Source organism: Dermacentor albipictus, unplaced genomic scaffold (assembly GCF_038994185.2).
Source record: "Dermacentor albipictus isolate Rhodes 1998 colony unplaced genomic scaffold, USDA_Dalb.pri_finalv2 scaffold_24, whole genome shotgun sequence".
NCBI lineage: Eukaryota > Metazoa > Arthropoda > Arachnida > Ixodida > Ixodidae > Dermacentor > Dermacentor albipictus.
This window is the reverse complement of record NW_027225578.1, coordinates 3,482,373-3,494,789: the sequence shown is the minus strand read 5'-3', so window position 1 is coordinate 3,494,789 and position 12,417 is coordinate 3,482,373. Positions and strand designations below refer to the sequence as shown.

Below are 12,417 nucleotides of genomic sequence, written 5' to 3'. Positions count from 1 at the left end.
GGAACTGGCGTATATTGGGAGCGGGGCTTAAAAAGCTGTTGCGTATCGTGTTTTGGTTGCGTGATACTGATGACGGCACTGTTTTTTCACTGATGTTTTGATTCCTGGCAGCAGCTATTATTCCTGGCAGCAACTACGAGTGGCAACTTAATTGAAACTGTTGCTGTAAGGCCGACGCCTGATGCATATATGCCGCGCACTGAATCATAGCACAACCACGCACACGCACTTAGGCGTTATATGCAGTGAATCACGCAGAGACGCGGATAATTTTTAAGTGCGCATTCTTCGTACTACTACTTCTTCTTTTTCACTTCCTTTTCGGTTGCGTATTGTTCTCTTTTTTTTCGCTTCTATAAAGTAGGATATCGTATCTCACGACAAGCGATGCGCTTGTCGAACTTGCTGATTAAAGGGGCGATCTTTGTGACTACGACGCACAACTTGACACTAAGTATGTGCCCTTGTATGGAATGCTGGTTGGCTTGAGCATTTATACTCAAAAAGTGTCAATAGTGCCGATTTAACCTTGCTGATGGGCCTCGTTGTATTAGATGAATGGAGTTCTTTTTTTGTTTTGCGCCTTTTGATGTCCAAGACACACAACCAGAAACCTCCCCCCCCCCTTTTTTTTTATTTCACACAGACCCCGCATCTCTACAACTAAGCTATTACTACGTGTACAAACCGGACCTTCCATTGTCAGTGGGTAAAAGCCGTTAACTTCAATGTGTCGAGCCCCTAACTGCGCGAAGAAGGCAGATTTGCGCCGTGATTGAAGGCACGTTCTGAACCTCTGACCAATGTTGGTGCCGGCCGATGGAAGAACTTCACGGGCGCCCACTTTAACCTGCGAATCATTTTTATGATTTAACTTATTATAATTACTTATCCGCCAATGAATAAATAACAACAAAATACTGCAAGTTCAACTGGCCCCAACTATAAGGTTGTAAAAGTACACAAGAAAGATGCAGAGGAGCATACACAGAACAAGCAAATCGCATTCTAATTCAAAAAAGTGTAAAATCAATCATTATTGCGTTCTGAAGAATCAGTACCGCTTAGAAATGAGGATGGTAGATGCTTTCATTCGCCTATCGACCGTTCCATCGGCGAGGAGGAACGCATTTGGAACCAGAGCGACGCCTCGGTCTCCTCCTCGCACTGGTATGCGTGGACGGCCGTTTCTCCCAGCGGCAGCTTTGAAAGTTAGCGGTGCCACTGGAAATTAGTGAAATTCTAACGTGTTTCGTATGTGATTGCTGCGATGGCTACCAAGGGGAAGAAGAATAAGAAGAATAAGAACTCTTTGGCAATGACTGGCCCTTGCACCCCAAAAACCGTATACATCATCATCGTCATCATCATCAATAAGAAGTATTCATTTCCGTATCACAAAATACAGGCAAACGGGCAGTTTTCGAAAGTGTAGCCAAAGGCTGGTTGAAGGTCCGATAAAGAAAATACAGGCAATACCTGTAATCTGTATATACATGCAAGCCTGTATATATGCTGCATTTGGCTGAATAATTAACTTTCGGAAACGATTGTGAAGTGCATCTTAAGCCGCGCTGGCTCGGTGAACTCCGCCACTGTGGTTGCAGACAAGAGTCGGCTTTGGATCGCTAGCATAAACAGAAAGCAATTGGAGTCATGAGCTTCGTCACGTGTACGTTGAGCAGATTTTGCTTCCGGTGAAGTAACGACGACGAACTCGGCACCTATGACCAAAATAGGACGTGAATGAAAGGGGCGTGTTCGAGTCGGTGAACTTGCGCGACGAAGTGAACAATTTATTCCTACGCGCGCATTAAAATTGTTCTCTTCAAATGTGTTCTAAGATTATTATTCTTGGCAACAAAAGTACTGGTGGAAGTTGAGCGGGGACGTAATATGGAAACAGTAGGCGCCGACGAAGAAAGTGTAGCTGTGTTCTTTTTCGCTCTGTAAGCAATGCCGTGTCTACAACGTGCCGTCCGCTCCTATAGCTAGTTGACATGGCTCGGCCGCTTACCGAATCTCGCCGGGAGGATGCCTGGCCGATGTCGGGCATCGTGCGCTGTATTACTTCAGCAAATAAAGTTGCTGCTGCAGAGAGCAGCTGTTCGTTTTCCCGCTCTCTCGAGTCGGGGAGGTGCCCTTGCACAGGCACCGTACCAGAACTAAGAGTGCGCATGTTTTTTCAACGCGTCGCACGCGTCTGGTTGATCGCACCATATTCGCTGCCACTGTAACCAGGTCGTTCTGCCGTGTACATTTTGGTAATGATCATTTATTTCGAATTATTTTATAAGTCTTCATGGAGGGACAATGGAGGGACCCAGGTTCTGCAAGAGTTAAGACAAGTCATCAAGAATATTCGCCAACGGCGACCACAAGCGGAGAATCTACTTGAGCCTCTGCCACTGCCCCGAGGTGTGAACCCCCGCCACGGAGGAGCGGACAAACGCTTCGTCCAACTGGTTCAACAGAGAAGCGTCCCGATTCCTGAGCCAGGTGCGCCGCTTCTGCCATCGGACTGAGCGGGGACGCGGGGTCTTCTACATAGACCACGTCTTCCAAGAGATGCTGCCTTGGAGGGTCCGGTCCGCCGACGGTCGTCATTATCGCAGCATTGAAGGCTTGGTGATGCGGGCGCTTCATTGCAGGCGCCTGCTCACCACCAGCCGCTGGCACCCATGACAGCGGACTCCACAGCCTGCCGGGAACGCGACCGGTGCGGATACCGACTCACCGCGTGCGCCACCTCCCCAGTCCCAGAAGGCGATCCCCCCTCCAGCGCTGCCGCATACGGCCTAGAACCTTCGCAGCAATGCCGACGTCTCTCGGAAACCGAGGCAGCCGCTTGGTAACTGACACTTCCAGGGTTCAGGTAGGGTTCAGATACGCAGCCTCTAATTTGGTACCGACGGGCTTGAGCCTCAAGCTAAATCCGGCAATGACAGCGCTATTATATCAATAGATCGGGATGCACAGGCAAAGTGGAACAAAACACTTCCAGATGCGCCGCTAAATCACATGAAAATCATTACTGACCACCCTAGACGCAAACGTCACGAACTAGAACGGGCTGAATACTCCCTAAAATGAGGGTAGTGACTTAGTTGAGCATGAAAAAAAAAACAATTAGTGAGACAAAAGAGCGCAAGAGTAGGAAATTAGAGCGGGATGGCGTACCTCAGACAATTTCCTTAAGCGCAAATGTGCCTGCCATCATGGCAAATATAAAAAATGGCCTAGAAATAACGGTGGCTAACCTTTCGTCTTCCCCATTATCTGTTTGCGAATTTATTCTACTTTCTAAAGGCCTCACATTCTTTCCGGCAAGTGGTAAATATAATGAATTTCAATAATATCACGATTTCAATAATAACAGCCTTCCCCGGGGCGTTAGGAAAAACGTGGTCGCTGCCTAATCAGAGGGACAGATACTGGGAAATGTATATATCTGCCGTCCAAAAAGATATCATAGTGGCATGCTCAAAATTAAAACTCTTTTGACACAACTTGTCGTATGAGGAGCGAGTCATTAGAGTGGCTGAGCCACCGATCAGATGTGGTAAAAAAAACCTGCGGATAAAGGTGGCGCAATAGTAATACTGGATAAAGTTGACCAGCAGAAAGAAGGATGGCGACAATTAGAAAATACGGACTTCTATATAGAATTCGAAGATGACCCCAGTAAAATGTTTGAATCAGAAATAAGCAGCGAATTAAGCTCACTGCATAAGGAAGGAAAAATATATAGAGCTATAAAGCAGTGCAGCCGATTCAGCCAGCCTAGGTCGTTTTGATTTGCTTCCTAAAATCCACAATATTAACAACCCCGGTTGCGCCACTGCCTCAAGCAACGGCACGGTTAAATAAACGATTTCATGTGCCTTTGATTTTATATGTAAGGAAATAGTTCCGGCCATTCAGTCTTATATTAAGGACATCAAACAAATTTCTTTTCATATTACTGGACTAGAGATCTCCAAATATAGCTTCCTGGTTACATCGGACGATGTATTCCTATACACAAACCTACCACAAGCAGATGGCATTGACGCGAGAGTGAAGGCAAACACGCCTGTAAGTTTAGACGAGGTCACACTGTCAACACTACACTGCGGTTAGTACTAGGGTACAATTACTTCAAATTTGAGGAGAAACCGTTTCTACAGATAAGCGGAATGGCAATGGAAACAAAGACGGCTCATAATTATCCGAACATTTTTATTGCATCGCCCAAAGAACCGTTTTTCGCGGCCAGATTTTTCAAGGCGCTCATCTACAAAAAGTCCTTAAGCAACATACTCCTTATGTGGCACCACAGCGAAGGAATTCTCGTTAGATTCGTAGGACATATTAATTAAGCTCATCCATCAATCTCTTTCACACACAGCTGATATAAATCAGCTCTAAACTTTCTTGATATTGCTGTACAAATTACAGATAATCGAATATTCATGACCTTATATAAACAGCCAACAGACCACAAACAATACTTTCATTTCAAAAGCAGCCATCCACAATATTGTAAGAAAGCTGTCTCGTTTTACCGACATCATATACCGCGAAGGCACAATTGCACAGAAGAGCCACAGAACCCGTCACAGGCGCCACTAACTTTATTTCAAAGAGAGTGAGAAGAGTATATATTCTCTTTCCCACACGAAGGCGCACCTACCACTACCAAGGGCGATTATCTTTTTAGCTTATTATCTTATTAGCTATTAGCCATTACCTCACACGCAGTTTTATATATTTTTTATATTTTTATCTTTATATTTATATTTTTTTAGATAGGAATTTCTGTCAGTAGCTTGAGCCTTACGAAAATTCCGGCCGTCAGTTGGGCGGTACATAACTCCGCAGTAAAACGTTTCAGCATGCATATCCGTCAGTTTATTATGTGGTATCAGCAGGTGTCGAAGCCTGAGCCAGCGCTGCTTGCTTGCTCAGAGAAATTCGTTCAGTTTCGCCAAATAATAAAAACCACGCGGTGCAGCTGTTACACAATGTGCATTCTTCCTAGTCACACAGCCGAGCGTTTGAGGCGTACAAGCGCGAGCGCGCGCGCTGCTTCATCAATGCGTGCGGATACAGCGTTTCGCCGTCCTCGAGCCGACGTCGGCTGCGTGCGAAGGCCTCAGAAGCGTTGCTTCAGCCGGGAGACCATCACGGCATGGTCAGCTGTCTTCCCTCTGCACAAACGGAAACAGCACAAACGGACGCACCTGCAGGTCAAACGTGTGCGTTCGCATGTACTCGAAGCAAATCCTTTAACTTAGGATCGCACAGGCCCAGTACTAGTCCTTTCTACGCTTCTCTTTTTGTCACCCTATCATAACAAGTGTCATTTTTATTTCTCTCTCTCTCTCTGTATCTCTCGGTCCCCCTTCGTTGTTCTCTTCCGCTTCCAACGTATAATAATGTGCGGAACCATTTATGAATGTAAAACAGGCGGTATAAAAAGGCGACAACAGCTAATTTACTGATCAATGGGGCTGATTAGCGAGTCAAATTGATTTATTTTGGCCTAGAATCTAATATAATGCGCAGGTTCCGCGACAATTTTCTTAACAATTTTTCACTGGCACAGGAAAGCGTACCGCATAAGCCAGATGACTTATGTCAATATTTTCTCGTAAAAAAAAATTTATACTTCGAAGATCCCATTCCGTTTTAGTGGGGAAAAAAGATAGAAAGGTGAAAGTTATTTAGGGGGTCTATATATAGACAAAGACATATTATAGCGCCAGATTAAATTTCTTTTTAGTCGAGCAGTGCGCATTTGCTAATAAAAAGATTGGGAACTGTTTTATTATGGAGCGAACACTATTGTACTGCTTCTGAGTTACGGCTCAGCTGTGATATGACGCCTGAGACGACCTTCTACCTCAGCAAGGTCGGCAGTTTGACCCTTCGGTTGACATCCGTTGTGCTTCGGCTGCGCAACGGGGCATAAGCAAACATAAGGAAAGGGGACAGGTGACAACTGACATTTGTATACGAATAACGGAAAACAAATACAGCACGATAGCTTGTGCGCACATATACATTCCAAGTACAGCTTGCTTTAAGAATCTATTTCATACTCAGAATGAAGGACACTGTTGCCAAATTATCAGAGTTTCTTGCCAATGGTGGAAACGCTCGCACAATCTCGATTCCATGCCCAGTTATTTTTTTGCCTCTATATGTAGGCAACACCGATGTGTGCGCAAATAAAACCACGTACAATCGGTGCAGAGATGCGAACAGGGTATTATACTTTCAATCCGTTGTAATGTTCGCCCAGCCGCTCATTTAGGCAACACGCTCTTCACCCCGTGGGAACAATTCCAAATGAGAGGGGTGTATAGATGCACACAACACATGCACCCACAGGAGAGGAAACAATTTCTGTGCTTCACATCACAATGACCACCAGCAGAGACGTCCTGCAGCAAATATTAAAGACGCCACTTACCTCTGCATTCGCTTGGCTAATATTTTGGCCACGTGCGCTTCAAGATTAAGGAGCACCGATAGCAACGAGAATCCCAGCCATATACCGATGTATCCTCCGAAATAGCCGAACGCTTCTACTATCTGCAGTTTACAAGAGAAAGGGGGAAAACGAAGGTAAGGTGTAAAATAGACGAGGTGTATAAATTGGCCAAATAAACAGCCGCACTCCCTCAGACTAAAATGTACCAGAAATCGTTCTCAGGCAGGATCCCTCACACTCATCGGCTAACTCACATTCACGGAATCGTCAGTTCAGACTAAGAGCCTTATGACTGTGATGGAATTTGAAGAAGTTACAGTGACTTTTCACGTCCGGAAAGCGGGTTGCGCCCAAGCGTATAGCTGCTATTCCTTTTTGTGCATTGCGCGTAGAATGTTTTTTTTTTAATGCTTTGATTGTGTGTAAGTATGGCGGTTTCTTTAAGGCTTATTCTTTATTTTGTTTGCTTTATTTCCATTTTTCAATTTTTATGGAGTGTAAAGTACCTAGGAAAGATGATAAGGCACTGTTAAAAAGAAAAAGCACATTCTTCATTACATCAACAAATTTGGTAATGCACTACTCGCACTATTCAGTTTCCCTTATTATCATTCTTCCGCTTCTGGAATCTCCTGTGGAACGCCAAACACGCGCCTTTTGCCGGACTTGTTCAGCTCGTGCCCTGCGATTGGCGGCGACTTCGGGGTTGGTACACTCGGCCACCTGCGCTCGGCCTGCCGCCGCTTGCGTCGCTACTCCATCCTTCTCGCTCGGCGTCTTGATGATGAGACAAACCCGGTATGTCCGTGGTGTACCAAAACTTGCAGCAACTGGAAGAGAAGGTCCACCCGCTACGCTCAACGCCACCTTGACCTTCCTCTATAGGTGGTGTTGCTTCGCCGCGCGGTCGGCGCGCTCTCCCGTGCTTTTCCCGGTGCGCCATTCCCTCTTGCAGCTGCAGGCACCTTCGTGCTGTGGCGCTCGTTTCCCTCGCGGCAACACGCGTAATCTCGCCGATTTCACACACGGGACATATACGCTTGCACGGAAGAGAAAAAAAAATATTGCGATAGGAATTCCTCAGGAGCAAATAAAGTTCGTTGTCCGTCCGTCTGTCTGTATGTGATAGACACAAGTGCTGGAGAGGCAATCGGATCGTCGTACTTTCCGGTATTGAAGCGCATGCGCGACCCTCGCGTGGTGAATTAAGTCTCCAGAGACGCGCAGTGCTTTTGTCTGCAAATGCGGCGCACCTTGCTGTGCTCCGCTCAATCGGCTCTACCCGAGCCCGGGCAGCGTTCTGGCTTCCACTGCAGGGCGCACACGTGACATTATTGTTGCTGCTGAACAGCTGTGCGCATACTACACCGGTGCTACACACATTCGTCTGAGCGGAACAGACAGTAGATTGAACACCGAGCTAAACCCCTCTAAGCTTTTCTTTGGGCGCTGACCAAGGCCAGCAGTTTTCCTTCGGTTTCATCTCGTGCATCGTCGAGACGCGACGCCCATACAATTGGGCTGGCGGCGCTCCTCATCAAGCCTGCGCTCCTAGACGACTTCAGAAAAAAGCCAAACCTTTTTAGGAGCTCGGTTTGACGGAGGCAAGTAATACACGTTTTGACATGTTGAGAACGAAGAGCATACTGCCTTTGTTCCACAGTAAAACAGGAGAAGTTCTGGGAGAGGCCAACCCGACGACATGGTGACCAGAGGAGCACCCAAGCACCTAGCGCGAACTTAACATCGCGATGGCACCGGTCGTACCGCTCTTTTCGCAGATGCTGCGACGCTAATAAACGAGATCCGGCGGCTTGACGCGCTATATGAGCGCGATCGATGACTTCACGAGCGTACTCAGTGGCAACGCATGGCACAGAAGTAGGATCGATCGTGCCAAAGGGCTAAGTGGGGCAGCGACCATACAAAATATAAAAGGGTGAATATCCTGCGGGGTCATGTGGGGACGACTTATACGCGAATGTCACGTAGGCCAGTGTGGCGTTCCAGTCGCGTTGATCGTTGGAAACGTACATCGACAGCATTTCTGTGAGTGTTGGGTTAAGACGTTACGTAAGACCGTTCGTTTGTGGGTGGTAGGCGATGGACAGCTTGTGCTCCGTGCTACAAGAGCGGAGGAGGTCGTCCACAACTCGAAACAAGAACGAGTGGCCGCGATCTTTAAGGAACTGTCGAGGTGCAGCGTGCTCAAGAAAGACGTCTTGAAGGAGAAAATCGGTGACGCCAGTTGCGCAACTAGTCGGCAACGCCTTTGTTATCGCGTAGCGTGTCGCGTAATCAGCAGCGACAGCGATCCACTTATTCCCTCTATAGTCGTCATCAGAAAAGGGCCAAGCAGGTCAAGGCCTACGCGAAAGAAAGGTTCAGGGGGAACTTAAATTGGATGGAGTCGTCCGACAGGTGGCAGGGGAGGTTTCTTCCGGCGCTGACACAATTCGCAAGTTGCGACATAACGACGCACAGAGTGGTAGAGACCCGGCCAGAAGAACCGGCGTCGTACGCGGTCATATGTACTCATAACTCCAAGGTGTCCCGCCGTCGGTGCTTCATGAAGTTGTTGGAGAACGACGGATAGCAGATGACGAGGAAGAACAAGGAGCAACTCAGGGCCGTCAGGGTTGATATTGCGGCGGTACAGGATGCCATCATGCAGCACGAACATGCGGCACGTGCCGTTGGTGCCTCCATATTGCGCTCTGGCGATGATGGACTGCAAGGATGAGTCGCGTTGTTGTGCAGCGCGCATGTCGGTCATTTCAGCCAATGCCATCACGCAGGTCACCGGATCATGCGGAGCAGGATAGGGAGGATCCACGGGGTGACGAGAGAGGCAGTCAGCGTCCTTCCGCAAACGTCAAGACTTATAGTTGACAATAAATGAAAATTGCTGGAGGCGCAGAGCCCACCGACCAAGCCGTCCTGTCCAGTCCCGGACAGAAGACAGCCAGCAGAGTGCTGCGTGGTCTGTAACGACCGAAAACGTGCGGCCGTACAAATATGACCGGAACTTGGAGACAGCTAAAACTAAAGCCAAGCACTCCCGCTCTGTGATGGAGTAATTTCTCTCGGCAGGCGATAGCAGGCGGCTTGCGCAAGCTATCACGCACTCGGTACCATCCGGTTATTGGGCGAGAACAGCGCCGATGCCATGACCGCTTGCGTCAGTGTGGACTGCGGTCGGTGCAGATGGATTAAAGTGAGCAAGTATGGGAGGGGTGGTCAGAAACCCGATGAGAACGGTGAACGAGTGAGCCTGCTCCATGCCCCATCAGAATGGCGTGTTCTTCTTTCCATGATCTGTCAAAGGCCGAGCAACGTCGGCGAAGTTTTTGACGAAACGGCGAAGGTAAAAACACAGGCCATCGAAGCAGCGCACGTAAGAAGCAGAACGTGGCACAGGGAAATTGCGTATGGCGCGACCTTTTTCAGGATCTGGTTGGACACCTGATGCGTTAACGAGGTGTCCCAACACGGTTATCTGACGGTGCCCGAATCGACACTTCGTGGAGTTCAATTATACAGGCCGGCTTTTCGTAAGACCGCAAAAATTGCAGCGAGTCGGGTAAGGTGGCGGCCGAACGCGGGAGAAAAAACAATAAATTCGGCGAGGTAACAAAGACAGGTGGTCCATTTGTAGCCTCGCGCAAGAAAGTCCATCGTGTGTTCAAATGTCGCAGGAGCATTAAATAGGCCAAAGGGCACGACTTTGAGCTGATATAAGCCATCCGGTGCGATGAAGGTCGTCTTCTCGCGGTCCATTTCATCAACTGAAATTTGCCAGTAGTCGGATCCAAGATAGATGGGCGAGAAGTGTTTAGCCTCATGCAAGCACTCCAAGGCGTCATCGATGCGTGGTAGTGGGTAGACGTCTTTTCGCGTGATCTTGTTTAAGCAGCGATAATCGACCCAAAAACGCCAGGTACCATCTTTCTTTTTCACAAGGACGACAGGCGAAGCCCGAAGGCTTGTTCATGGCTTGATGACAACATTGCGGAACATTTCGTCCACTTTTGATTGAATGACTCGACGTACAGCATGCGATACACGATAGGGACGCCGACGAATAGGATTCGTGTCTCCAGTGTTTATACGGTGGTGAACATCAGATGTTTGGCCTAAAGGCCGGTCGCCGAAACCAAAGATGTGACGGTACGATTCTAGGAGGAGACGTACGTCCCTGGCCTGTGCCGAGTTGAGCTCAGGTGCAATCATCTTCGCGAAATTATCCGTTAGAGAACCAGAGCTGTGAGCTGCAGTTGGCGCTAAGAAACCACCCTGGCCATTCGGACTTTCAATGTCAAATTCGGAAGTATTAAAAATGGTGGCCGAAAACATGCAGGCTGGAAGCACTGGAGGGCACAGGCTGAAATTCAGAAGTGGAAGAACGACGCCCTTAGTAGTAATCGTCACGAGTGTATGCGGAAGAGCAACGTTCCGATTCAAAAGCACGTTGATGATGGGGCGAAGGACAAGTTCACCGTCAGGAATCTGTGGCTGTGCGGTCAAAGCGACGTAAGTGAATGCTTCAGGAGACAGACGCAGATCTTGAAGCGAGCACAAGTGTGGTGGGGCGGTCGATGAGAGCGGAATGATTGGATAACGTTGTGAGGACAGTTGTCGATCACAGCAAAGAGAACAGAAGTAGTGTGGCCGGCTATACTTATACGTGCAGTACACATTCCAAGAGCAACCATCACGCCACCATCGGCCATACGAAGCACCCGGGCAGCTGCTGGGTGAGGACCTTCTTTAAACGTCTACGTAGGCTAGCCCTCATCACAGACACGTGGGTTCCAGTATCGACGAGTGCTTGGACAGGTACGCCGTCTATTTTAACCTCAATTACACTTCTCTTTGTGGGCACAGACAGAGGATTTGCTGTGGTAGAAGGCAATGCAGCAGCATCTCCGAGGGCTGCATTTCTTAGTTTTCAGAACGGGTGTGGCCAGAAGCCACAGGTGACGAAAGGCGACGCGGCTGCGGCGAACGGGAAGATGGGTGACGTGTTTGCGGTTAACGAGAATGGCGTCCGCGCGGCAATGGTGAGCTACTGTAGCACGTGTTTCTAGCAGATTTGTCGGTGTAGTTAGACTCGGTGGTGGGCGAAGCATTGCGGGCATTTCCATTAAAACGGCTCATGTTGCTTGGCTTGCGAGCTCTTGAGGGCCACGAGTTGCGACAGTATCGGACGACATGACCAATGTGGCGACAGGTGAAATATGTCGTCTGGTCGTCCGCACTTTTCCACTCAGTCGGATTGCGATAACGCGCAGAGAAGCGTCGAGGTGGAGCGAAAGTTGTAGAAGGGCGTTCGTTGGCTCTGGGCTTGGCGACAGCACACACAGACTGTAAACCAATGTTTTCAACTTCCTGGCGAACGATGGCTTTTACTAGGAGAAGTGGGAAAGGTTTAGCATCAGGGCTATGCGAACAGAAAGGTGTGGGCGCCATCGCGTCCAGTCAACTTCGAGCGATTCGCACCACGTTCTCGGATGACCTCGCATGCTGCTCTGTGGGTCGATCTTCACACGTCGACCTTGCGGCAGTTTTGAGAAGTCTGCCGAATGGTTGCAAGACACGTCGGCTTTTGGTCTGCTTGAATTGTCGGCCCTCTTTAATGATAGCATCAAAGGAAGAGCAGCTTTTGCACATGAGCAGATCAACTGGTCAATAAACACACACATGCCTTGAGGTCGCATATGTGGGTTTATTGACCAGTTGTCTTCGCCCCAAAAGATCACGTTCTCGTGACGCCTGCGGCAACAAGGACGTTCCACGCCCGCCGCCAAGGTCTCTGAGTGGTGACGCTGGCTTAAACTCCCAGGGTTCTACTAGTACACATAAATACCCAAAAATGTGGATAGGGAAACAGCGCCGTGGTAGCTCAATTGGTAGAGCTTCGCACGCGAAATGCG

At 48.5% G+C, this 12,417-nt stretch overlaps 1 protein-coding gene across 4 annotated transcripts in view; it reads right to left on the bottom strand.

The window, feature by feature from the left end:
* Positions 1–683: 683 nt before the first annotated feature.
* The window catches only part of LOC135909109 (uncharacterized), a 35,678-nt gene continuing 23,944 nt past the window's right edge, over positions 684–12,417 (bottom strand). For 3 of the 4 annotated variants that reach the window (XR_010566579.1, XR_010566580.1, XM_065440941.1), the window contains 2 exons: positions 6,461–6,582; positions 4,276–5,192 (listed from right to left, as the gene is read on the bottom strand). Coding sequence is in view for 2 of the 4 variants with exons in the window: in XM_065440941.1 (XP_065297013.1) it covers positions 5,138–5,192; positions 6,461–6,582 (177 nt within the window). In the remaining 2 variants the exon portion in view is untranslated. Of the gene's footprint in view, positions 851–4,275; positions 5,193–6,460; positions 6,583–12,417 lie in introns of those variants that run through there. The other variant, XM_070529605.1, reaches the window with a different exon arrangement.